Source organism: Trichechus manatus, unplaced genomic scaffold (assembly GCF_000243295.1).
Source record: "Trichechus manatus latirostris isolate Lorelei unplaced genomic scaffold, TriManLat1.0 scaffold00038, whole genome shotgun sequence".
NCBI classification, from domain to species: Eukaryota; Metazoa; Chordata; class Mammalia; order Sirenia; family Trichechidae; genus Trichechus; species Trichechus manatus.
In genome coordinates this window covers 12,470,267-12,497,134 of record NW_004443974.1, presented here as the reverse complement: position 1 = coordinate 12,497,134, position 26,868 = coordinate 12,470,267, and the positions used below count along the sequence as shown (strand labels likewise).

Genomic DNA, 26,868 nt, shown 5'->3' with positions numbered 1-26,868 from the left:
CCAAATAAAAAGGAAACCTATATTCTGTATTGTAAGGAAGTGTCATTAAAGCATTATCAAAAGAGTGCAGTTTGTTTTCTAGAACAGTAGACCGAAATCTCCCGGGTTAGAACAAAGCTCATCACTCTAAACAGACCAATGGTATCATAAGCCAAAAACCAAACCCACTGCCATCGAGTAGATTCCCATTCAAAGTGACCCTATAGGACAGAGTAGAACTGCCCCATAAGGTTTCCAGGGAGTGCCTGGTGGATTCAAACTGTCGACCTTTTGGTTAACAGTCGAGCTCTTAACCACTGTGTCGACAGGGATCCAATGGTATTATAGGGTCAGGAAATGCTCTCTGAAATGTTCAGTGTGTACTTGCCAAGACGTTACTTTACAATAACATTAATTCAATTCCAACACTAGTTTTGAAAAAGGATTCTAACTTATTTTTATTTTGCTACTGTGATTGAGTCCCACAGAATATCTTCATTGGACAAACTTCAATCGGTGTTTGCTCATTTATTTAAATCACCCATCCTTCTGGGTTTCACAGGTAATTCAGAACTCCATTTTCACACAGAAACTGGGAATTCTTCCAAAGTGAGATAATCTCTCGGCACCCTGTATCCAAGACAAATGCTCTGTATCCCTGGAACTGCACAGTTGGGGCCCAAAGGGGCTTTGGGTATCATCCCCTCAATCTCTGAGATGACCAAACAGGCCTGGAGAGATGAGACTGATTTGCCTAAAGCCTGTCAGCACAGGGCTGAGCCACACACCCAGGGCAAGGCTCTTGTTACAACATCCACTTACATCAGCACCAAGGACCTACACTCTCCCAAAGAGATTTTAGCATTCAGTTTCCAAAGAATGGCTGGATGCCTGATACTGAGAATTACACCAAGCAATCAATACCTCATACTGGAAGGTAGCATGTATGTACGTATGTGGGAAAGGTGCAACCTGAGCTAGTTTAGCCTTAGCTAAAAAACAGACACCTGTATTCGTGTTACAGCTTCTGAACCCGAACATGAGAAACACAATAAGGAAGATAATGGAAACAGCGCTCATGTTCCATTCCTGACGTTTCACACCAGCTCACGGCTCTCCAGATCCTGGCATAATGCGCTGAATCTCTGCCCCTCTTTTTCCTTATTCCAATTTTGTGACCCAGATCTACTTTGTTTCCTCTCCTCTGATGCCTGTTCCTATAACAGCTAGTATTCAGAAATGACAACAACTCTAGATCCCTTAGAATGTAGTGGTATCGGGTTTCATTTAATCTCTAAGGTACCAGTTCCTCTCATGAGCATCTTCTCACCCTCAAATCTGCTAATGCCACCACATAAGCTTCCCTTGTTCTACCACTGGTACATGCTAAAAAACAGGTGTTTCCTGTAAATGCCAGAATAGCGTGAGTAAGAAGAGGGCAGGTATTATGCCTATGGGAGTGTAGCATTAGGTCATAAAGCATTTCCCCCCTCCTCTGCAATGACTCAGACCCAGGCAGAAATGTTAATAATATGTGTGGGAGCCTTGCCAGTAACCGGCTGCTCAAGCCCCACCCACCCATCAGGCTCGCAAACCTCATTCGCTGTTGTGGCCGCAGTGTCATTTGATGATCAGGTTGCCATGACAGCCCAGTGGAGCGGGTTTCCAATGAAACCTGTCTACACTTGGCAATTAGACACACAATGAGCAAAATTCTCTGAGCTTCTGAGAAGACAGCCCCTCAGGATTTGAAAGCTTGAATGCCGCTGAGGGCACCTCCCACTCCAGAGTAATGGCTTTCTTCTCCAACTGCAGATTAACTGTAAGACAAAGATAAAGGGAAAGACTGGAACAGTTCCTAGAATAAAGCTCACAGGAACCTGACTCCTAGCAGACATATTTAAACAGGGGAAGTGAGAGCAAAACACAGTAGTGTTTGTGGGAAACCAAGAAGCCTGAGAACCAGAGTGAGCTTCTCTGTGAGGTTTCCATGATACTCTGGACACCTCTTCTATAGAGGAATGGCAAGGCCAGGCCGGATCAGCCGGTGATCACAAACCCCAAACACCTTCAGAGAACACGAACTGGACAAGGATGCACACTGCACACTTGCTCCTACTATCCAACTCCCAGTGTATCTGCTTTTAAAGAGCTCACACTGCCCTTGATGTGCCTTCTTTTCTGGCTTCAAACAAACCTTCCTTGCTTGGGTGGTTAAAAACCTAAGTGGAAATCAGCAGCGTCCCCTCACTGATTCATCTCCTTGGGGAGCAGAGCCGGGGAAGGGCGTGGGTCTCAAGTTCAGTCCCTTTCTCGCCCCCAGCTTCGTGATTTTGCAGGCAGGAACTAAGCTGTTGAGAACAGGAAGTCCTAATGTGAGGCAACCCCTGGGAGCTGGAGCTGGCAAGAGGTGCAAGGATGAGTCTGGGAAGTGGAACAGTTAATTATTAAAGTCAAAAGTAGGTGATTTTAGAAGGCAGCCAGTCAGTTGAGGCCACAAGGCAAGGAGATCTGTAGATAAAGGTTCCACCACCATTTCTGACCTTGTCTAAAACAATCTAAAGGTTGACACCATCTAATAGCACATTAAGAATGCACACTCCAGGCCTAATGTGGACTCTGCAAGACCCCTGACAACCAGAAGGAGCCATCAAAGACTAAAGATTCTCCTCAATGCCCACAGGACTGCAGAAGTTGTTGCATCAAAACATGAAAATTCATTTTTTAAACGTAGCAATTCAATTCCACAAACATTTTTGGGTATCTCCTATGTGCCAGACACATGGCAGAATCTCTTTCCCCTGCCAGTTGATTTTCATTCTGAGATGGGAGAAAATGTTCACAATCACCAAAGCTCAGGAGGCGAACAAGGTCACTCCTGCTGCAGGCAAGAGAAAGCTCAGCCAAACAGCAATCTCACTTCTGATTCCGAGAGCTCAACTAATCCCATTAAAAATTGCTTTCTTAAGGGAAAGTGAGGCAGTCCAGGGCAAAGTTCCAGACAGATTTGGAGTCAAATCTCAGCTCTACTCTTGGCAAATTATTTAACCTTCTGCACCTCAGTTTCCTTATCTACGAAATGAGAGTACTAGCACTTACCTTGGCTCTTGTGAGGATTAGATGAGAAACCCGTGCGCAGGGATGGACGGAGGCCCTGGTGCTCAGCACAGGCTGTGACTGCAGTAGCTGTAGTCATTCCGGAAGGGGCACCAGCCCGTGCACTCTTATCTGACCCAACTCCACTCCTCCCCTCCATTCCTCCCAGATTTCAAAGATAAGGCTGGTCCTTCACAGGCTCCAAGCAAAGGGAGTCTGACCTTCAGGACTCACACGGGCTTTCCTTTCCCAGCTCCAGGCAACTGGGTTCAACTTTCAAGGCATTCATATTGCCATTTTAGCTTGGTCCTCCCTGCACTTTAAAGTTTATCCTGTACTTTCAAGTGGCTTCCTGGGGCCAAACTGAGAAATACGAAGGCAAATCTATTGAATTCAACATTCCTTCCCTCACTGGCCATGCTGGGGTGGTCATAACAGGATAATAAAGCTTTAGTGACCACAGAAAGAGATTTGGACTTCTCCCCTACCCCCAATACCAAAGCGATTTATCTAAAAGTCCTCCCTTCCTCCCCACACCCCGGTTTTTCCAGGAAAACAATCCCATACCAGCCCCTCAACTAGGAAGTCCTCTTGAGGGTGCCATTACCTTAGGAAACTGCTCTGCAGGTCCGACCACCAGCAAAATGGTGGATCTCTTGTCCGTGGCCTCAGCCCTTCCATTTTGTTTCCCCAAAAAGCTCGACACCTGGTCTCCCTGAGCAGGAGCTTGGGTGCCTCTGACTTCATTATCTGTCCCCTCTCTGGAGCCATGGCACCCAGCCCTAGGGAAAAAGCTAGACAGAAAATGCCACAGCATCTGCAACATCACGGCTCCCTCCAAACGCCGCCGGTGGTGACTGTTCACTTTGGAGGAGGGACGTGACCACAACACCAAGGGTCTATGGCTACCCAGCGTTTGGAAGGCTAGCCTGGGGTGTTCTAAGGCTGGAGACTCTGCATGCAATGGCTGTTGCCTGCTCTTTCAAATTTGCTAGCACTGCTGTCGTGCCTGGCCTGAGAAGCAGCTCCCTCTATGAGCCTCGCCCGGTAGCTGGCAATAAGGAGACAGCAGCTGCAGCTTTTTCAATAAAAACTCACTTCTGCAGGTGGATGATGATCAAATGTTTGGCTTAAAAAAAAAAAAAAAAAAGGAAAAAGCAATAGCCAAACAGACCTCTCCGATAGCAGCAGCAACTTCGAGCTCCCAATTATTCAGCTGTCCTCAACTAATGATCATCACCCAGGCCGAAGACCCAAGCATCCAGGCTGCATTCTCACTGCAGCAGGGCCCGGCCAATCACCTCTGCCGACACTACCGTGTTCATTATTTCGACCGGCAGCATCCCTCCAATCACAGGCGCACACAGCCGGATGCTTTCCTGCAGACAGCGGGCGATTCTGCAAGCAGGTGTGGATGGCGACCTCCAGATCAGGCTCCCACCTCCTGGAATCCACCCTGGGGCTGGCTCCTTAACTGGGGCCCGACTTCCTACTCTCCATCTGGGCAGCTTCTGGGATGCCATTCACCATCAGGTTTAACAAGATCAAGAGCCCTTGGCAACACTTGGAAGACATCTACCAACACTCTTCCTTGTTCCCTTATCCAATTTTCTCCCACCAGGCGTAACATAATGAACGCTATATCATAGGTCCTTCTTTTCCTGTGTCTCTCCCTCTAGACTGTGAGCTTCTCAGAAGCCGGGAGCAAGTCAATCCTTTCTATCTCTAGTACCTAGACCCAGGTTAAGTCTGCAGACTTATTGAGTAAAATGATCGTGAATAAAAAGGAATTAATCTTTGGTTGTCTGTTTCTGAATTCACTTGCAGACAAATGCAGTGACCAGCTATTGTCAGAACACACATCTCCACAAAAGGGACCCTTTGATACAATGTTCATAGCCATTATTTCAAAACCACAAGCATGAAAAAAGTTATGTTGGGAGGGCATGGGGAAACTCCACACTCTCATAGATTGCTGCAAGAGTGTAAATCAGTACAACCTCTCTGGAGAGCAATTTGGTAACAGCTGTCAGAATTTCAAAAGCACAAACCCTTTGACACAGCAATTCCACTTTTAGGAATTTATCCTGTGGATATATCTGCAGATGTGAGAAATGACATATGTATAATATAAGGATGTTCTTTCTTTACAGCCTTGCTTATAATAGCACAAGTTTGTAAATAACCTAAAGTTCTTTAAAAGAGGAAGGTGTATATAAATTGTGGTACACTCATACAACAGAACCCTACCCAGCTATTACACACAGTTATGGAATAATTTCAAAATACCTTGTTAAATGAACCACTACTACTAAAGATATTTCAGAGCATAGAAAAGGATGGAATATTCCCAAACTCATTCTATGAAGCCAGCATAACCCTGATAGCTAAACCAAGTAAAGACAACACAAAAAAAGAAAATTATAGACCAATATCCCTCATAAACATTGACGCAAAAATCCTCAACAAAATTCTAGTCAATAGAATTCAACAACATATCAAAAAAATAATTCACCATGATCAAGTGGGATTTATACCAGGTATGCACGGATGGTTCAACATTAGAAAAACAATCAATGTAATCCATCACAGAAATAAAAGACAAGAACCACATGATCTTATCAATCGATGCAGAAAAGGCATGTGACAAAGTCCAACACCCATTCATGATAAAAACTCTCAACAAAATAGGAATAGAAGGAAAATTCCTCAACATAATTAAGGGCATTTATACAAAGCCAACAGCCAACATCATCCTAAATGGAGAGACTTTGAAAATATTCCCCTTGAGAATGGTAACCAGACAAGGATGCCATTTATCACCACTCTTATTCAACATTGTGCTGGAGGTCCTAGCCAGAGCATTTAGGCTAGAAAAAGAAATAAAGGGCATCCAAATTGGTAAGGAAGAAGTAAAAGTATCTCTATTTACAGATGATATGATCTTACATAGAAAACCCCAAAGAATCCACAAGAAAACTACTGGAAATAATAGAAGATATCAGCAAAGTATCAGGATATAAGATAAACATACAAAAATCAGTTGGATTCCTCTACACCAACGAAGAGAACTTTGAAAAGAAAATCACCAAATCAATATTATTTACAATAGCCTCCAAGAAGATAAAATAAATCTAACCAGAGATGTAAAAGACCTATACAATGAAAACTACAAGACACTACTGCAAGAAACCAAAAGAGACCTGCATAAGTGGAAAAACATGCCTTGCTCATGGATAGGAAGACTCAACATTGTGAAAATGTCAATTCTACCCAAAGCGACCTACAAATACAATGCAATCCCAATCCAAATTCCAACAGCATTTTTTAATGAGATGGAGAAACAAATCACCAACTTAATATGGAAAGTCAAGAGGCCCCGAATAAGTAAAGCATTCCTCAAGAAGACAAACAAAGTGGGAGGACTCACACTACCTGATTTTAGAACCTAATATACCGTCATAGTAGTCATAACAGCCTGGTACTGGTAAAACAACAGATACATAGGCCAATGGAACAGAATTGAGAACCCAGACATAAATTCATCCACCTATGAGCAGCTGATATTTGACAAAGGCCCAAAGTCCATTAATTGGGGATAAGATAGTCTCTTTAACAAATGGTGCTGGCATAACTGGATATCCATCTGCAAAAAACTGAAACAAGACCCATACCTCACAGTATGTACAAAAACTAACTCAAAATGGATCAAAGACCTAAATATAAAATCAAAAATGATAAAGATCACGGAAGAAAAAAATAGGCACAACGCTAGGAGCCCTAATACATAAACACAATACAAACCATAAGTAACAATGCACAAACAACCGAAGAGAAACTAGATAACTGGGAGCTCCTAAAAATCAAACACTTAATGCTCATCGAAAGACTTCACCAAAAGAGTAAAAAGACAACCTACGGACTGGGAAGAAAATGTTGGCTATGACAAATCCGATCAGCATCTATTCTCTAAAATCTACAAGATACTGCAAACCTCAACAACAAAAAGACAAATAACCAATTAAAAAATGGGCAAAGGATATGAACAGGCACTTCACCAAGGAAGACATTCAGGTGGCTAACAGACACATAAAGAAATGCTCAGGATCATTAGCCATTAGAGAAATGCAAATCAAAACTACCATGAGATACCATCTCACCTCAACAAGGCTAGCATTAATCCAAAAAACACAAAATAATAAATGTTGGAGAGGCTGTGGAGGGACTGGAACACTTATACACTGTTGGTGGGAATGTAAAATGGTACAACCACTTTGGAAATCAATTTGGTGCTTCTTTTAAAAGCTAGAAATATAAGTACCATACAATCTAGCTATCCCGCTCCTTGGAATACATCCTAGAGAAATAAGAGCCATCACACAAAGAGATATATACACACCCATGTTCACTGCAGCACTGTTCACGATATCAAAAAGATGGAAACAACCCAGGTGCCCATCAACAGACAAATGGATAAACAAATTATGGTATAGCCACACACTGGAATACTACGCAATGATAAAGAACAACAGTGAATCAGTGAAACATCTTATAACATGGAGGAATCTGGAAGGCATTATGCTGAGTGAATTTAGTCAGTCGCAAAAGGGCAAATATTGTATAAGACCACTATTATAAGAACTCAAGAAAAAGTTTAAACACAGAAGAAAATATTCTTTGATGGCTAAGAGGCTGGGGAGGGAGGGAGAGGGGTATTCACTAACTAGATAGTAGATAAGAATTATCTTAGGTAAAAGGAAGGACAACACACACTACAGGGGAAGTTGGCACAACTAGACTAAACCAAAGCTAAGAAGTTTCTCGAATATGACCAAACACTTCAAGGGACAGAGTAGCAGGGGCGAGGGTCTGGGGACCATGGTTTCAGGGGACATCTAGGTCAACTGGCATAACAATGTTTATTAAGAAAATGTTCTGCATCCCACTTTGGTGAGTGGCGTCTGGGGTCTTAAAAGCTAGTGAGTGGCCATCTAAGATGCATCAATTGGTCTCAACCCACCGGGAGCAAAGGAGAATGAAGAACACCAAAGACACAAGGAAAGTTGTAGCCCAAGAGACAGAAAGGGCCCCATAAACTAGAGACGTCATCAGCCTGAGACCAGAAGAACTAGATGGTGTCCAGCTACTACCAATGACCGCCCTGACAGGGAACACAACAGAGAGTCCCTGATGGAGCAGGAGAAAAATAGGGTGCAGAACTCAAATTCCAGTAAAAGGATCAGACCTAATGGTTTGACTGAGACTGGAGGGACCCCAGAAGACATGGCTCCCGGATTCTCTGTTAGCCCAAAACTAAAACCATTGCCAGGTCCAATTGTTGAGACAAAGATTAGACTGGACTATGGAACATAAAATGATACTCGTGAAAAGTGCGCTTATTAGCTCAAATAGATACATGAGACTAAATGGGCAGCTCCTGTCCAGAGGCGAGATGAGAAGGCAGAGAGGGTGAGGAGCTGGTTGAATGGACACGGGAAATTCGGGGTGGAAAGGAGGAGTGTCCTGTCACAGTATAGGGAGAGCAACTAGGGTCACATAACAATGTATGTATAAATTTTTGTATGAGAGACTACCTTGAATTGTAAACTTTCACTTAAAGCACAACAATAAAAAAAAATCTTGTTAAATGAAAAAAGAAAAGTACAGAAGGGAGAGGATAGTATGCTGCAATTTATTTCTAAGCTTGTCTGCATGAAGATTATCTCTAGGAAGGATACACCAAAACTGAAGAAAGGGTTTGTTGCAGGGATAAAAGGGTTAATTCATTAAAAGGACATACAATCCTAAATGTTTTTGCCCCTAATTACAGAGCTTCAAAATATGTGAAACAAAAACCAATAGAACTGCAAGGAGAAATAGATAAATCCACAATTATAATCAGAGATTTTAACACCCCTCTCTCAATAATTACTAGAACAAGTAGACAAAAAATCAGTAAGGATATAGACTTGAGCAATATTATCAACTAACTTGACCTAACAAACATTTAAAAACACTCCACCCAACAACAGAAAATTCTTTTCAAGGGCACACAGAACATATTCTGGCCATAAAATAAGTCTCAAATATAAAAGGATTCAACTAATACAAACAATGTTCTTTGACCACAATGGAATTCAATTAGAAAGCAATAAAGATGTGTGGAAAATTCCCAAATATTTGTAGACTAAATAACACAATTCTAAATAATCTCCGAGTCAAAAAAGAAATCAAAAGGGAAATTAGAAACTATTTTGAGTGGTGTGAAAGCAGAACATACCAAATTTTGTGGGATGCAGCAAAAGCAGAACTTAGTGGGGAAATACCTATATTAGAAAAGGAAGGTCTCCAATAAATGACCTCAGCTTTGACCTTTAAGAAATCAGAAAAAGAACAAATTAAACTCAAAGTAAGCAGAAGAAAAGAAATAATGAATTAGGTGAGGGCAGAGACTATGCTTTATTTACCTTCAAATCTCCCTTAACCAGAACCTAAAACAGGGATCAATGAAAATTTGTTCAATTATATCTTGCCAACATTTTTCTTTTGAAGCTCTTTGTCTTGTGCCTTTGGTTTTCTTGTAGGTTAATGCAGTACATCTCTTTCTCTTTATACCACAGCATTACATAAACCAGCAGTATCTGGTAGACCCGTAGTTTATTTTGGGTTACATGCCAATTAGTTATTACAATTCTAACTATACCTAGCTTCCTTGGTCTGAGGGACCACCCATATTCAGGGAGAGGCTGGCAAGTGTAACCCTCCTGTAATTGTAGCTTATAAACACCAACAGAACCTGGTTAAGATGAGGTTAATCACTTGCAGAAGTAACCCACTTTTCTAAGCATCTAGAAAATAGAGACTTGATAAATGTGGCAGAGAGAAAATGACAGCTTCGAATGGACTGGACCCTCAGTGAGAAGTAGTCAAATGACTGTTACTTTACCCATTCCAAATCTTACCTCAATTAAGTGCCCAGGGTATAAATGTCCCTGGAGCATCACATCACACAGGACAATTGGAGATTTCCGAGGGAGTGTCAGAATAACAATGCAGAGAGAGGGTCGGTGACCAACGCCAGGTCACATGATGCTTCAGGTCTCATCATCTACCAATTTAACTATCCACTACCTCTCTATCTCAGAATTATTTAATATTCAGAAGAGTCTCTTCTGAATAGGGAAGACTATTAACACTTTTTTTTTTTTTGAAAAATGAAGCCAGATTTTATCTGACAGAAAGCCAGACTGATTTGGCTAATGGATTTGACAAGGACTGGCTCTGCCAATTAGGTTACATAGAGGGGATTTTCCATTATTAAATAAGTTAAATCTGCAGCTCTCAGGTTCTGACCAAAAAAAAAAAAAGAAAACAAATGAACAATAACTTTAAAGCATATATACAATATGCCAGAAATTATATCTTTGCCACTATTAAACTCGGGATAGAAATTTTTAGATGCCAACTTAAAAGTGTGCAAGGAAGCACATTGTTTTCAAAATTCATTAAGGGTGGGACAGGAGCAAAAAAGTTTTAAAAATCTGTTTTATATATTGATATATGGTAGCAATTTGCTATTTTAGAGGCATGACTTTAGCAGGTGACCATCAGCGTATATGTCTCCACCTGAATGAATCAACCGGCTAATTTAAACGCTTTGATCCTTTGTGCTGTCCTATGGGCGGTGATTTCAGGATGTAAGGCGGGACTATCAAACACCCTCCTGCCCGTGACTCAGCCTACAATTAGAGAATGGTTTGGCACAAATGAAACTAAGGTATTAAAGATGACAAAACCTCAATGATGAAAAAGGTGATGTCCCTTAGTCTATTTCCATTTTAGAAGTGAAACAGGAAGATGGAGCTTTGGCAAAAACTCCCTGAAGAAAACTTCTGTAACCGTGGAAGTGAAGTGCACTGCAGAGAAAGCTCTCAAAGCCTCGTGGATGGCCTCTGATTACTCCTGGTGAAAAGCCAGTCTTTGAGATGCCAAGTTCAAGGTGCATGCCTATTAAAAAAGATGTCTTTTCTTCCCCTAAAAGAAAGTTAAGTGTGTACAAAATTAACCCAATTTTAAGTGTAAGATTTTGAGATGTAATATGTAAATTAAAATTCTGCAGAAGCAACAGTCCATGCAGAAACAGGGTAATTTCTTTTCTTCTGTGCTCATGAGAAACATGATTCTCTTTCAGATTAGATATGAGTCAAGTGTAAAGGGGAGGGCAGAATACAGTACTGAGGCCAGAATGTAAAAACCCAATCACCTAATGATCAAAATTTCTCAACCAATCCAAAATTGATCAAACAATCCTTACATGTTGTGCCTACTTGTTGCTGCCACTTTATTCTTACCCTCTCCTTCCCTTCTCGCCCAAGAAAAGGCAAACTACCAGATTTATTATTAAAGTACCACTAAACGTTTTCAGTTTCTTAAAGCTGACTTCAAGATCTCACTCTAAAACTGAGATCGTCTGACTCAGCGCAAACATAGCTTGTCCCAGCTGCTTGCTCTGCTCTGCGGGAGGACTGCAGAGGCGAGATTCTGGACCAGGGTGTGAAAGCCACCCAGCGGCTGCCTTTAGCAAATTACCATCAGAGCTCTTCCAGGTGTGAAGGGCAGCTGGGAGAATTCTGTGTAAGAATACTGGCTTCTACCAAGCCAGCTTTTAGAAACAATTCAGAAAGAGTTTTTCAGCTATAGAACTGTTTCTCCCTCAGGTCATATTTTTACTTCTTTTTTTAATTTTATTGTGTTTTAGGCGAAAGTTTACAGGCAAATTAGTTTCTCATTCAAAAATTTATACATTGTTTTGTGACATTGGCTGCAACCACCCCAATGTGTCAGCACTCTTCCGTTTATACGCCGGTCCCCCTTGTCCATTCGTCCAGTTTTCCTGTCCCTTTCTGCCTTCTCATCTTTGCTTTTGGGCAGATGTTGCCCATTTGGCCTCGTATATTTGATTGAACTAAGAAGCACGTTCCTCACATGTGTTATTGTTTGTTTTATAGGCCTGTCTAATCTTTGGCTGAAAGGTGGACTTCGGGAGTGGCTTCAGTTCTGAGTTAGCAGGGTGTTCAGGGGCCACAGTCTCAGGGATTCTATTTTTTACTTCTTACAGAGGTTAGAGAGGAAGAGACTCTAGCAAACAAAGACTATACCCAAGATGTGAAAAAAAGGAAAAAAGTTTACAGTGTCCAAAAACGCACCACTGAGGAGAGCTGTAGGGACCTTATCTCCACCCTAAAGCTGCCCTCTACAATGCCTCTTCAAGGCCCTGGACAAATCATTTAACCTCTGTGGCCTACAAAATGTGGGCACTGAACTGACAAGCCTTGAAAAACTTTCCAGTTCTGACGTTCTATGGATTCATGCTCAATCTGAAGACATTAACCAAAAATAACAGCAAGTTTTAGCCTTGTGGGATGGAGGAAGGTTGACTAAGGTGGGCACTGTGGTTGGTTTTAACAACAGGACTTTTTAACTGGGTCAGAGCTACAAAGGTTTAGCAAACGGTTTGTTACTCTTGGTGATCTAAACTACCCTCTCCCCACTTTTTCTTTTTGGCACCACTGACGTTTAAATGGTTTTTGAGAGTTTTCTCACATAATGTAGGCAGTGTGCTTTGTGTTTTAGTAAGAAGAGTCACATTAGACTCTAGCCGAGGAGGGAGGGCTGGAGGAAAGAAGGAATGAGGCCAGGAGTTGATGGAGCAGCCTGGAAGCTTCATAAAAGCACCAGCAGGAACAAGGGCAGCACCATCTCCAGTTTCCCTGATCGATCCTGCGGATACAGCCATGACTCACCTCCTTTTCAAGCTTCCTGGAAAACCTAGCCAAGAGTTTGAAGCGGATAAGACGCTCTTTATGTCCTAATGTCCTACCTTGGTTATTCACTTACTTATAGGAAGGCGAATCTTTTAGATAGCAACTACTTCTTTTTTTTTTTAAGGCACTGTGTCTTTTTATATCCCACATTTAGGAATAGTGTACCTATCACTTCAGTCACTGCTTCTCGAACACCATCAGCGGTCTTAAAATTCTTAGCTAGTGTTAAGCACAGATATGTCAACGTCATAAACTTAAAATAAATGTCGCAAAGTTTTAAGGGCAAGCTGAATATCTACAGCCATAGAAGGAAGCAGGCAGTTTGTGGCAAGCTAACTTAGGCAGAGTCAAAATCCTGAGTTCTGACACTGGCTTTGCCTTCAACCAGCCCAACCTCTCTTAGCCTCAGTCCCACTTCTGCAAGATAAGGTGGTTAGTGAGATAATCTCTGAAGGTTTTTAACTAAGCTGTACTTGAAGCTTTTCTGCCATCCATTTTCACAACTTCAAAGTCAGTTCTACATTGAAGGAAGATCATCCATGGTTTATGAAACGGGCAACAAGTTTGCAAGTTTGCAAGTTAGTGTTCCCCAGGACCCCTGTGAGGGCCCTTTTCAGTCCAGGAAAACATTTGGGCCAAAGATACCCTTATGACTGTGTAAACAAAGTGCCTCTACTACTTCAAAAACTTTTTGAGCAATCTCCTGCTACCAGGGTTTATTTTCTGGTTTTAATCTCCCTAATGTCTACAGAATCCCTTGGTGGCACAAATGGTTAAGCGCTCAGTTGCAGCGGTTAAGCCCTCATTTAAGCAGTTAAGCCAAAAGGCTGGCAGTTTGAACTCACCCAGAGGTACCTCAAAAGACAGGCCTAGCAATCTGCTTCTGAAAAGTCGCAGACCTGAAAACTCTATGGAGTGCAATTCTATTCTGCAAAACATGGGTTCGCCACAAGTCAGAATCAACTCGATGGCAACTAACAATAACAACGTCCACAGGGCCGACGCAAGCTTTCTACAACCCACACTCTCACCTCCAAAACTGCCGAAGGTCTTCCTGCTCTAGCCTGCTGATGCAAGACTGTGCTCTACTTGGGTGCTACACACCCTGTATCACTGACTTCCCTGGACTTTGTCCTCCCTTGTATTTCACTTTACACCCAAGCAATCGAGGAGAAATTGTACATGATTATGACCACTCCTGGGCATTTTATTTTCAAACAATCAATGGAGAAAAAATGAACTATGTACTGAACAGCTATGTGTCAGGCTCTATACTAGGCTCTTTATATACTTACTCTAATCTATACAACTTATGAAGTAGGTATTCATACTACCATGTTTCTGGTAAGGAAACAGAGACTTGGACAGGCTGAGTAACTTGCTCACTGTTACACAGCAGGCACGCAGCAGAAACAATACTTGAACTTAGGCCTATACCACAAAGTCTGTCTTCTTAATCCCCATGGTACACTCATCAGATGAGGGAACCCTGAAAGGTGTGGACAGCATCTCATGTGACAAATGGATGAAGATACCTGTTTTAACAGCAGTAGGGATTATGGGAAGACAGCTGTTTTCAGATACATGAAGTACCCTTGGACCTCTCTTCTGTGTAGCGCCAGAAGGTAATCTTGAGACAAATGGGTAGCAGTTACAAAGACAGAACTCAGTCTGACATAACAAAGAACTAACAATGACCACCATTAGGTCCACAATGGGATGGGCTGGACTACCAGCTGCCAAGAATGCCACAGGTAGAATGAGCCCTACATTGGGCGACAGGCCAGCCCATGATGGCCAGTGACCCTTCCAAGTCCAAATTCTGCCAAATTGACAAAAGTATATCAAGAAATGATTAAAAATAAAAAGTCTGTCCAGATTTAGTTTAATGATACTAGTCCTATATAACTATAGTTTTGTTCACTGAATTCATCTCACAGCTGTACTCAGCTGGACCAGAGATGAATACCAGTAAAATATTTGTTCCCCTCATTCCCCTGTGGTTTCTGTGAGACTTCAGTAATTAATGACTTTTTGAACATCAAAGGAATTCATCCAACTGAAGCTCCAGATCAGGCCGACTCTTGGTATATTCTTATTTCTTACTTGGTCTTGGGATCAGGGTATCTGGCTCTACCTTTCCCTATATCAACTCATATTTAAAAACTTCTAGTTGATTTGACGACAAATACTTTGAGCGAGAAGCCCATTTTACATCAATATAACACAATCAGCTTAATGTATGAGTTAAATCCAACCTGCAAAAGACATTTTTTCTTTTTCTAATGGGCTATTATATTACACTAAATGATATCCATCTCGTTTCTATGACAAACGCTCTTTCTTTCTTATATTTTATGTAAGTCCAGCTATTTTGTTAACCACCCTCCCCACAAATGGCCAAACATTAAAAACTATAGAGTTCAAGAGTTCTGTCTGATTAAGCAATACAAACTTGACATTAACGATCTTCCATTCAATTCTTTCACATGAATGGGGATTGCCTCATATATACTGCTCAAGTCAAGGAGAGAATCAAGGCGGAGCTCATTCCCATTCTTTGACAGGATAATCTCTGGATTATCTTGAAATATGGAACAACAGATATGGTTCTAAATAGATCTCCCATCTTTCTCAACTTCTCCAGAACACCCAGGTTTGGAACTCTTCATATTCCTCAGAAACAACTGGTATAGTTAAAGAGGGGTGGACCAGGAATTAGAGCTGTTTCTAATTCCTTGTCTGCCTCTTAGTGTCAAATGGTTTTTGAGGTTGTTCCGTCATCTTTTAGAACCTCTGTTCCTTCACCAATAAAATGGGGTAAAATGACTGCCTTGTCTACTTTACCGTGACATGATGCATATGCAAGCTCAAGCCACGTTACTGAAGTGTCTAAATCAGCAAACCCAACCACACCATCATCTAGAATCCTCACCCGCATTAAACACCAGCCCCGTAAGAAAGCCCATTCTCCACAAGCCTCAGCGAAACGGACAACTGTTTACATGTAACACAGCTTGCTTTCTTCCTCTGATTGGCGGGTGGAACTCTAACCTATGTTTTAAATTTGTTTTAAGACAAAGGTTTTATTCGGTCACATGAAAATGCCTTAAATAGGCAATGCTATAATTAGCTCCGGCTGAAGCCTCATCTCCCAAGATCACTACCGTTGTCACTATCTTTTCTCTTTCTCTTTCTTTAATAAACCCTTCCCTTCTTTTGTCCCTGGATAGACTTCTTGCTCACATGCCCTTCACAAAGAAAAATCTCCCTGGCTGGCTGCCATGAGTTTCTCTGCCCACTTCCATTTTAAGTAAATTTTCTTTGACTGTTCCAAGCTCTTCTACAACAAAGGCAGATGCCAAAACTTGCTGGTTTGTTTTTAAAGAAAACTTGACCCAGGCCGTTGGAAGCTAGCAGGAGGCTTTGTGCAGTCACAAGGCCAGGGTTCACCTACCACCCCCTGATAAGCACTCTAAACTGATTCCTGTGCAAACCCTAGTATCTCAGACTGGTCCTCTGGGTCATAGGAAGCAGCTTCCAAAGTTTGATGTGTTTTGCAACACCTATTCGCATGGCAGATGATTGATTTTGAATTGAAGAGCTAAAATTCTCTTTTAGCTCTTGCTAGTTATGCAAAGGAGTCCCTGGGTGGTGCGAACAGTTAATGCACTTGGCTGCTAATTGAAAGGTTGGAGGTTAGAGTCCACTCTGAGGTGCCTCTGAAGAAAGGCCTGGCGATCTACTTCTGAAAAATTCAGCCATTGAAAATCCTATGGAGTACAGTTCTACTCTGACACACATGGGGTGGCCATGAGTTAAAATCCACTAGAAGGCAGCTGCTTAGTTCCACAAACCTGTAGCACTGCTTTGTCTGTAGGTAGCTAATACTGATACTACTTAAACAGGAAGTGATTTGGTGGTATAAGAGGCAAGGTATCTTCCTGTTGCCCAGTTATTTACAAAAAGGCAGATTCTCTCCTCAATACTTAAAAAACTCACCATTAGACTAACCTGTGCTCCCTACAGGTATAATAAACTAATAAAATGGATCATTCTCCATCTCTCCTGAAGAGAGAATTTAACAATTTAACTTGTTCCAAAGCTGAAAGAGTTGTAGAAAAACAGTGCACACTAAATTCATGGACCAAAAGAATAAAAAAGAAGGGTTTCATATCATGAAGTGTTTCACATCTGCAGTCGAACAGATCGCTTTCATATGGCTTTCTCACCATGGCCTTATAACTCCCACCAAATGACTGGCTGGGACGATGCAAATGAGGGCTTGTGGCCCACTGAGGGGATTGGATGGCTTTTGAACAATGTGAATAAGGTGCATGGCACCCTTGTAGCAGTGGGACCATGCAAATAAGATGTATGGAACCCTAATGAGGGGACCTCACTACCACCAAAAAGAAGAGACAGGAGTAGAGCATGTCCTTTGGACCTGGGGTCCCTTCACTGAGAACCTCTAAGACCCAGGAGACAGAGAGAGAGACAGAAAGAGAGAGCTATATCAGAGATGGAGTAAGACAGTGAGAAGTGGTGGCAAAGTGGCGGCAGCAGAACCCGGAGACCAGCGCGAGAGGGCACAGCGGGCTTCCCAGCCCACAGAATAAGGCAGTTACAGTGGGTGTGCTGACCCACAGAGCTATAGAGCTGAGCACCTTCAGGTCGAGGCTTGCTGGTAGAGTGGGGTGCCCCCGGGCACTTACTGGAGGAACTAAAGAGCTTAGTAACACTTGCGCGAGCAGGACAGAGGCTGGGCTGAGGGATTGAGAGGCCAAAGCTGAGAAGAGGCTATCCTGATCGAAGAACTGTATACTGAGTGGTTCCTGATTCTCAGCTGTAACCTAATAAACTCCATAACTGTTGAGTATGGTCTGTGAGTTCTGTGTGGCCATTGCAAAGAATTATCGAACTCAGCAGAGAAGCAGAGAGTGCCGTGGGAGGGACGGCTGGTGTCAGAATTGGTAAAAAGATTAGAGAGAGGAGGTATGTCTGACCTCCGTCTCCCAGGAATCAGCCTTGGGCTGTTGATCTTGATTCTCCGTTCCCCTTGTGAAGTTAGAGGAGGTCAGATGCCCATGCACCACCGTGTTTTACAGAGTCACAGAGTCAAAGATTTTAGGGTCAAAGTGACCCCAAGGGGCTAGGCTCCTTTTAGTTAATCCAAAAGGCTTTCTTTCAACACTCAAAAGAAAAATGATCACTTTCTCATTTGCCCTTAGAAATTTACTGCCAAAAAAATGGATTAGGATCAATATCAGATGTGCCATGAACCACAAGAACACTGTGACTCCAACTGTGGCACAAAGTGTGGTGTGAACATTTAATACACTCCGGCAGCCAGATGCCTTCAATATGAATGGTGGCATGTGCCAAGTGAATAGGTTCATAAAAGCAGAAAGGTTCACCCCAGACCCATACCTCTCTGAGCCCCTAAGGTACAGATCCTGAGTTTAGTCATGCCATCTTTCCAAGTGACTTATGTATGGGGAAACATCCAGCTCACACCATTTTGTGTAAAACTGACTTTTAAAAAAAATTTAAAGCTTGTCTTTAAATCTCTTGGACTTCACCCAATGATTCTATCTTGCATAGTGTTACCCTTGGTCTTACTAGACTGATCCTAAGTAGGTTAAATATCTTGGACGTTGATCCAAGATATCTTGGACATGACTTAAAAGCACCTATGTATACACCTACCCAACCAACAAATTGCTTTAATTCACTGCTGTTTTACCAGAAAATTTTTTCATACTTGGCTCTTATTGTGTGTACAAATGGACCAAACAAACTAACTTAGGAGAGAAACAGATTATTAGCTCTCGGTAGTCCGACTTCAAGTTGTAATCAGGCTAAGCCATGATAAATTAAATACTTGGGAGAGCGTAGCTACATCTACAAAGTTAGAAAAACATACCAGGAGAGACAAAAGGGGAAGAAGCAGCCAGCGCTCCAGGCTCTAATATAGAAAGGACAGTATTTCTCTCTGACAGTCCCAAATATGGCCATTTCCCCCCACACACCCCTGCCCCTTGGCAAAGGACTCCTTCCAGAACAAAACTAACAATCTCCCCTCCTGGGTATGTAACACTTTCTCTTTTAGGAAGACTCTTCCCCAAATTCTTCCACTCCAGCCACATTACAACCCTGCAAGAGATCATAGTCCCATTTTCTGGATAAGTATAGCAAGGGGATGAGCCTGAAATCATGAGAACTGTCAGTCCTCACCACCCACATGTCAAAGATCTGCCTGAAACCCCAGTTCCCATTTTCTCCCACTCCCACATGCTTCTGACAGGAACCAGCTCACCGCCCACGGGTAGCGTGGAAACAGAGGGAAAGGGGATGCTGCTGGAGATGGCTGAACTTGTCAATGACGGGGTGGGGGTATCTAGCTTGGCCTCGAGATCAGGAGGTGAGAAGGGGGGACTCCTGATACTTGCCCCTCTACTTTGGGGAAAGCCCTGGCAAGAAGCGGCTTTTCGCCCATCAGAAGACGCAGAGGGCGCCCGCCTATGCCTATGAAGAGCCTTTTTCCCTAAGCCCAAGCACCCACAGAAGTCAGGAAGGGACTCTACTCCCACCAGGGCGCAAATGGGTTGTCTACCTGTCAGTCGGGGGCAATACCCTTCTGAACATTAGGGGTCCCACCCAGCTCAAGGGGCGGTCCACCCGGACCTGCCAAGCTCCAAGCTGCTGTCCAAGAAGCCAGGTCGTCCAGACCCGTCACCAGGCCCTCCTGGAGGTGTAGAAGAGCAGCAAAGTGGCCCCCTGCCCGCCCGCGCGGGCGGTGCGCGCCACCTACCCGGAGCTCGCCTTCGGTGCGGTGCAATCCCAGGCGCCGCAGCCCCACCGCCAGGTCGTTGACACACAGGCCTCCGTCGCGGTTGACGTCGAGCGTCTGGAAGAGGCTCCACAGGCGCAACCGGTGGTCCGGGCCCCCGCAGACGGCGCCGCCGCACGGGTCCCCTACGGACGCAGGCGACGAAGCGGAAGACGAGGCGGCGGCGGCGGCGGCAGCGTCCGGCGGCGGGGAGGCCAGGCAGCGGCACAACACACTGCTCACCATCGGGCGCGAGGCAGGGGCGCCGGGCGCGGGACTGGGCGGCGGGACGGCAGGCAGAGCGCGGAAGACACGCCGCGTATACTCACGCCGCGGGCGCGGGCTCGGAGATGCCGGCAAGCTGGCGGGAGGGGCCGCTTCCGGGAGCCCCGCCCCCGCCGCGCGCCCACTCTTTGACCACGCCCCCAGGCCTTCCTCCGTCCAGTCACAGGCCCGGGCAGCGATCAGGGCGGGGCGGGTTGCGGGGCGGAGCCTACCTAAGGACGGCCCACACCACTCAGGCCTTCTCGGCTTAATGGGGAGGGCGGGGCGATCCCGACTCAGCCTGGGGCCGATTCAAACTGAGGGAGTCCGGGATTGGCTGAAGCGGGCCGGAGAGAGGAAATCACGCAGCGATAGGCAGAGGTCAATGACTGGCAGGCGGAGGGCCCCGTGTCCAATTTCCACTGAAAAACGCTGTTTAGATTGCGGAATCGTAAGGATGGAAGGAGGGGTTGGGTACAGAAAGATTGTAGTCTCCGATAAGGAACAGGCTTTGTGTGAGCAGAGTTGTGAACTGCAGAATTTACATCCATGGGTGGAATTAAAAATTAATTGGCCAGTGGCTCAAGACCGAAAGCACTACGTATCCTTAGGAAGCCGGGTTTTGCTAGTCTAACTCCTAAACCACTAATAAAATACCTGAATTTAACGGCGCAACAGTCGTAATACTGATGATTGAATGACAGAATGACTTTCCAATGGAAGTAAGCAAGTGCTGAAATGGGAGGAGCGATGTGTATCGACAGACACTCCTTTAGGCCAATGATCAGGCCAATGCCGTTAAGTAGGCGGGCTTTTTTAATCTGAACGACAGACCAAAAGAACCAGTGATCGACCTGATCTTTGCGCAGCTACCAACCGGCAGGGCGGGTTCCCCTGGAGAGGCGCTAGGAGGCGGGAAGAGGGGAAGTGGGCGGATCACCGCACACCCCGGCGGAAGAGGCAGATTCAGGAAGCCATTACGCAGCTGGCTGGCAGCGGCTAGTCGGGTCAAGGCTGGGCCCTACGCATTTTGCGTAGCGAGAGGGGTTACCCAAGGCCTGGTGCTTGGCCTTGGGCAAGACCGGCCTAGCCCCTGTAGGGGGTGGGGGGGTGAGGGGCGAGGCTGAGGAAGAAGAAAAGGGGAATTTGGGCAGTTGAGGGGATTATACTTTATTTAAAAAGAAGGGAGGGGAGAGGCCATGGCTGTCCCAGCCAAGAAGAGGAAGATGAACTTCTCTGAGCGGGAGGTGGAGATCATCGTGGAGGAACTGGAGCTGAAGAAGCACCTACTGGTGAACCACTTCAACGCTGGGGTACCTCTGGCCGCCAAGAGCGCGGCCTGGCACAGCATTCTGAGAAGGGTCAACGCTGTGGCCACCTGCCGAAGGGAGCTGCCTGAGGTCAAGAAAAAGTGGTCTGATCTCAAGACTGAGGTCCGTCGCAAGGTTGCCCAGGTGCGGGCGGCCGTGGAAGGTGGCGAGGCCCCTGGGCCCACTGAGGAGGACGGAGCTGGTGGGCCTGGGACAGGTGGTGGCAGTGGCAGTGGTGGCCCAACTGTAGCCCCTGTACTGCTGACCCCCATGCAGCAACGGATCTGCAACCTGCTGGGCGAGGCCACCATCATCAGCCTGCCCACTACCACAGAGATCCACCCTGTGGCCCTCGGACCCACAGCCACTGCAGCCGCAGCCACGGTCACCCTGACACAGAGTGAGTGACCTCTCCTGCCCAGTTTGGCATACATAAGTGGGAAGGGTCAGCAAGAGCTGGGACAACGTGGGGAAGGTTGGCTGCCAAGGGTCAAAGGTCAGATGGTGGTCCTGGAAGACCAGAGGTCCTTTAAGAGCTTTCCAGACATAAGTGATCTGGTTCTCTTTGGGACTTCCTCAGCAAGTAGTCTGGACTACTGATGAGCTGGATAGCTTTCTGCTGTGTTTTGCCACCATTTATATCCATGCATGACTTATCTTCATTTACTGAACTGTGTGGTCCTTGAAGACGGAGACCATGTCTGTATCCCCACAGGACTTATCACAGGGCCTAGCACGTAGTAGGCAGTCAGGACATAGTTGAATGATTAGATGGTAATAAAAATGCCCTAGTGGGACATCAGTTCTGGACAATCTGTTTTTAGCGTGTGAACCTTCATCAGGCACTGCTATGTTCCTGAAGAACCTGATGGTTCCTGCTGATAATCTACTCATTCATTCATTCATTCATCAAACAATAGCACTTATTTTTTGCCAAGCCCTGTGCTGGGCACTGAGATTACCAAGGTGTCTAAAATAGAGCCCAGTTATATTCTCGAAGACAGATGAGACGCACATAGGAATAACTGCACTGTCAGTTGGGAAAACCTAGGGACTCCGAAGAGAAAGAGGTATTCCAGCTGGGAGAATTCCAGCAGGGATGGGGAGCACCCAGTTGATGTTGGCTTTGAGAGATGAAGATTAACCTTTCCCACATGCATTGAGGCCCAAACAGCTCCCCTAGAATCCCTTCAAAGGTTCTCAGCTATGAACAATGGAACTTGCTCTGGTTGAATTTTTTATTTCAGATAAGTGTTTGTGCTAGTGACTGTTAACTCTGCTCGCTTGAGCTGGGCTATGAACTGTATCAATCACTGATTCTCAGTGGGCTTGGGGAAGTTGAACGTATATGCGGGCCATCACTTCTGCAATTGCTGATAGAAAAGTGTCATTTCTCAGGTATATTGAGGTGGGAGAAGGAGGACAAACATTGGTCTAAATCAGTTTCTGTTCTGGAACAGGAAGTACCTTTAGGTATCCCACTGACCAAGGTAATCAGGGAGACAGTGAGACATTTATTGGGCACTTTTGCTGCTGCTGCCCCACTCCTTTTCTGCTTGTCCATAAGGTATGTGGAGGTCAAGAAAGCACCAAAGGAGGCATGGCTAGTCTGGCTGCAAACAGCTTGAGTGGAGAGCCCCACGTGAGATGCCTGCTGTGTGTCTGGCACTACGAGGAGTGTGTTGGCTTGCCTCTGAGGTATTTTTATTAGCGAGAAGCAGCTCCGGTGGGTGGTAAGGTGCATGTTGGACTCTGATGTCGTGGAGACTTGGATTTGCATCCTGGTGCTGCTGCATTAGCTGTGTGATGATATGCAAGTCACTCCATGTTTGTGAGTCTGTTTTCTCATCTCTGAAAATGGAAGTGATGGTACCTACCTCTTGGTGTCATTGTAAGGAGTCACTGGGCTGAGTGTAAAGGGCTTAGCTCAGTGCTTGTCACATAGTAGGTGCTCTAAAATTGTTGTTAGTATCCTTATTAGCATCTGTGCTTTTGCCAGACCTGGGGCTGGACTTTTGGTTACCAAGTGGATTAAAATTCTGAATCTAAATCCCTTAGATTCTAGATTTATACATGAAAAGCTACAAAGCCATGGGAGGTCTGAATTCCCCTTTGTCTCTCTCAAGGACAGAGCTTAATGGCTTCCTTCTCACCCTGTGCAGTTCCAGAGAATAACCTGCTTCTGCCTTTGCTCTTTCTTCCCTGCAGTCCCCACTGAGACCACCTATCACACCCTGGAGGACGGAGTGGTAGAGTACTGCACAACCGAGGCTCCCCCTCCACTGCCAGCTGAGGCCCCTGTGGAGATGATGACACAGCACGCAGACACGTCGGTCAAGCCACAGGCACTCAAGAGCCGCATTGCCCTCAACTCAGCCAAGCTGATCCAGGAGCAGCGGGTCACTAATTTACACGTGAAGGAGATTGCCCAGCACCTGGAACAGCAGAACGACCTCCTGCAGATGATCCGCCGCTCCCAAGAAGTGCAAGCTTGTGCCCAGGAACGCCAGGCCCAGGCCATGGAGGGCACCCAGGCAGCCCTGAGTGTCCTTATCCAGGTCCTCCGGCCCATGATTAAAGATTTCCGTCGCTACCTGCAGAATAACACACCAAACCCCACTCCAGCCTCTGACCCCGGACAGGTGGCCCAGAACGGGCAGCAGGACAGCATCATCCAATGAGGGCAAGGGTTAAGCCAGCCCTCTGCTGTGATTGGATGAAACCTCCGGGGCCTTGTAAGTGGGTTCTGTGATTGGCCTTAGGCTAGGGCCAGCCACATGGACAGCTCCTTCTTTGATGGACATTTAGGGGCCTAGTGTTTCTGTGAAAAGTAGGAGATTGGGAAGAGGAGCTTGTTGGGCTCCTAGGACTCACTCTCTTACCCTCCACCACTTGAGCTGCATTGCTAATAACTGGCAGGTTGGTTAGCTAGGGGTCCAGGCTCTGGTGATGGGACATGTGTTGCCATGAGCCATGGCCTGTGACATGACCCAGACTCGACTGAGGACAGCTATAAGGAAGGCTGTCACTGGAGGCGCTCTCACGGCAGGGGTCTGTGCTGAACTGCCCCTTCCTAGGTGCCATCGTTTTGAGTAAAATCATGTCAGTGGTGCTGATAGTAGTGCAATATCTTTCTCCCTGGGAAGGCAGAGTGACAGAGGAAACTCCATCCTTTTCTCCTTCTCACTGTGCCTCGGTTCTCAGGGGACTTTAGTTAATACTGTGTTCTCGCCCCCCACCCCTGGGCATAACAAGATCCTTGTTAGTGCCCTGGGCTGCCTCTGCAATACATCCAGGATGTCAGCAACTTTGGCTCAGAAACTCGCCCAGAGCAGCCAGCTGGGCTCAGGGATGCTGAGTGCAGTAGGGACTGGCTTGGCTGCCATCTGACCTTCCAGAGTCCTGGGCAGCCAGCCCATTGGTAGTTTGTCCCAATGTCTTTTGACTCAGGTCAAGCATCAGGCTTTGGGGTGCTGTACATTTCAGAGAAATGAAAAGCTAACCAGTGTGGAAGCTTGTTCCACTGTAGTGGGTCTGAGGTGACCTGTGAGCTTTTTCTAGAAGGCTTGCCGCAAGGCAGTAGTATTTATTCTGTCCATGAACCCCTTCTAGGGAGGCCTCCAGGACCTCTGAGTGCAGCTCTGTGGCCACACCCTTCTTCCTTCCCTCTCTCTGACTCCATGTTCCCAAAATTCAGTGCAAAAAAAGCCTGCTCAGCATCACACTCTGGACTCTTCTCCCTCGACACATTATGCAGCACCTTGTGGCTAGAATTAATCTGAAGCCACGATTGACACTGAATGTAAGAGGTGGGAGAGTCGAAGTGGACCTAAGATTTGAGACCTTTGAACTCTGCCCTCCTTCACTTCTTGCTCGGGGAAGAGCAGACAGACCTTGAAATGCTGAAGGAGGTTGTTCCCTGTTCCTGTTGAAATGCTGAACGAGGTTGTTCCCTGTTCCCTGTTCCGTCTTTACGCTTTCTCCTCTGAGATGATTTTACCCAGATGGCATTTGTTTGTTTCATTTTCAGAATTGCCATTGGTTGTGGAGACCCTTGTGTCTCCCCAAATTGTTACCTAAGTTTGCCATTTTGCTGCCGGTGCCTTGACCATACATGACTGATGGTTACAACTTGAGGCTCTAGATCTCAGCTAACGAGTGCGAGATGCTACTTGCCTGGATGCATGTGACTGCCTGCCTTCACTATGGGATCATGGGAAGATGTCCCCAAAGACAGTTGGGAGGTGACTCTCATGCCACCAGCCTCTCCGTGGAGGCATGCACATATTACCAGCTACATAGAGGTGGAGAGGAATCAGGCCCAGCAAGAAAGTTGAGTGGCAGAAGGAAAGCGCTTCTCAGTGTGGCTGAAAAGCAGCATCCCTGGCAACTGGGCCCTTTGCTCCCTACATGGGGCCTGATGGCCCCAGCAGGGTAGCTGCAGGGACTGCCTGCAGATTTGCGACTTGATTTGATTATTTGCTGGGGTTGGAAATCTGAGCCAATATTGTGTCTGTTCCAGTTGGGTGTAAAGAGGAAGCCTGGAGCACTTGAACTGACTAGTTCTTTCCAGGTCATCATTTTAAATTAAAGAGATGTCACTTTTTTATCCACATGCCACTGTATCTTTATTGGTTATATAGAAGAGATGTGGGCTGGCAAAGAGCAGGGGCTGCAAGCTGTGGCCCACAGACCAAATCCGGCCTACTACCTGTTTTTGTAAATAAAGTTTTATTGGAATACAGCCACACCCACTCGCTTACTGAATGAATGATTTCTTTTCGAAGGATCAGCACAAGGCTGATTCCTGTAAGGTGGAGGTTACAGATGTCCCAAATGTCCAACTTTTCCAAACTGCTGTACCGTTCCATCATCTCTAACATCAACTCCTCTTCCTCTCTTCAGTACTCTCTCCCGTCTTTGGGTTCTGTAATTCACTGCAACGTCTCACAGAACTCATAAACTGTCAAGGAAATGGCTCATGCTGTTGTGGAGCCTGGCAAGTCCCAAATCTGTGGGTCAGGCATCAGGCTGGAGACTTCTCCTGACTCACGTGGTTGCAGGGGCTTATGAACCCAAATCAGCAGGTCAAATGACAGGCTGCTGGCTCACAAGGCTGTGGAAGCTGGTGAATCAGATTAGACGATAGCTCAAGTTCTAAGAACCAGAAGTCAGATGAAGAGCCAGATGCAGGACCCAGAGCAAGAGAGATACGTATATTGGATGCAGAACATACCCTCAAGAAAACTTCCCTTACGTGAGCAAGGCTGTGCAAGGGTGTGACTTGAATAAGGGTGGTAAGTGTGGTGACTGGGGTAAGAGTGGTGACTTGAGTCACACCTCTGGTAAGGCAGTGACTCAAGATCCAGCCTACCCTAATCCTCCCTCGTTAACATAATGGGCAATTCACTTCCAAATGGGACCATAACCACAGGCACAGAGGCTAGAATTTACAGCATATCACAAAATGGAGGCCGACTAGATCACAAAATGAAGGACAATTACATCAGACCACAAAATGGAGGATGACTACCTCATTACATAACTGCCAAACCAACTGGAA

General features: G+C 45.4%; 2 protein-coding genes across 4 annotated transcripts in view; one reads left to right on the top strand and one right to left on the bottom strand.

The window, feature by feature from the left end:
- The window catches only part of SLC25A25 (solute carrier family 25 member 25), a 33,225-nt gene extending 13,140 nt beyond the window's left edge, over positions 1-20,085 (bottom strand). The window contains exon 1 of one of the 2 annotated variants that reach the window (XM_004375707.2): positions 19,714-20,085. In XM_004375707.2, the coding sequence (XP_004375764.1) occupies positions 19,714-19,977 (264 nt within the window). In that variant the 5' untranslated portion in view covers positions 19,978-20,085. Of the gene's footprint in view, positions 1-3,682; positions 4,439-19,713 lie in introns of those variants that run through there. The other variant, XM_004375709.2, reaches the window with a different exon arrangement.
- Positions 20,086-20,527: 442 nt separating this feature from the next.
- NAIF1 (nuclear apoptosis inducing factor 1) lies at positions 20,528-26,156 on the top strand. Of its 2 annotated transcripts, XR_002823994.1 has the most exons (3): positions 20,528-21,705; positions 23,514-24,040; positions 25,336-26,156. XR_002823994.1 is itself a non-coding variant. In XM_004375706.2 (2 exons), exons 1-2 carry the CDS (start codon positions 21,195-21,197, stop codon positions 23,984-23,986), a joined length of 984 nt encoding a protein of 327 aa, XP_004375763.1. In that variant the 5' UTR covers positions 20,528-21,194; the 3' UTR covers positions 23,987-26,156. The 2 variants fall into 2 exon arrangements, 1 of the variants encoding a protein (XP_004375763.1); XM_004375706.2 differs by having other exon boundaries at positions 23,514-26,156.
- Positions 26,157-26,868: the final 712 nt, after the last annotated feature.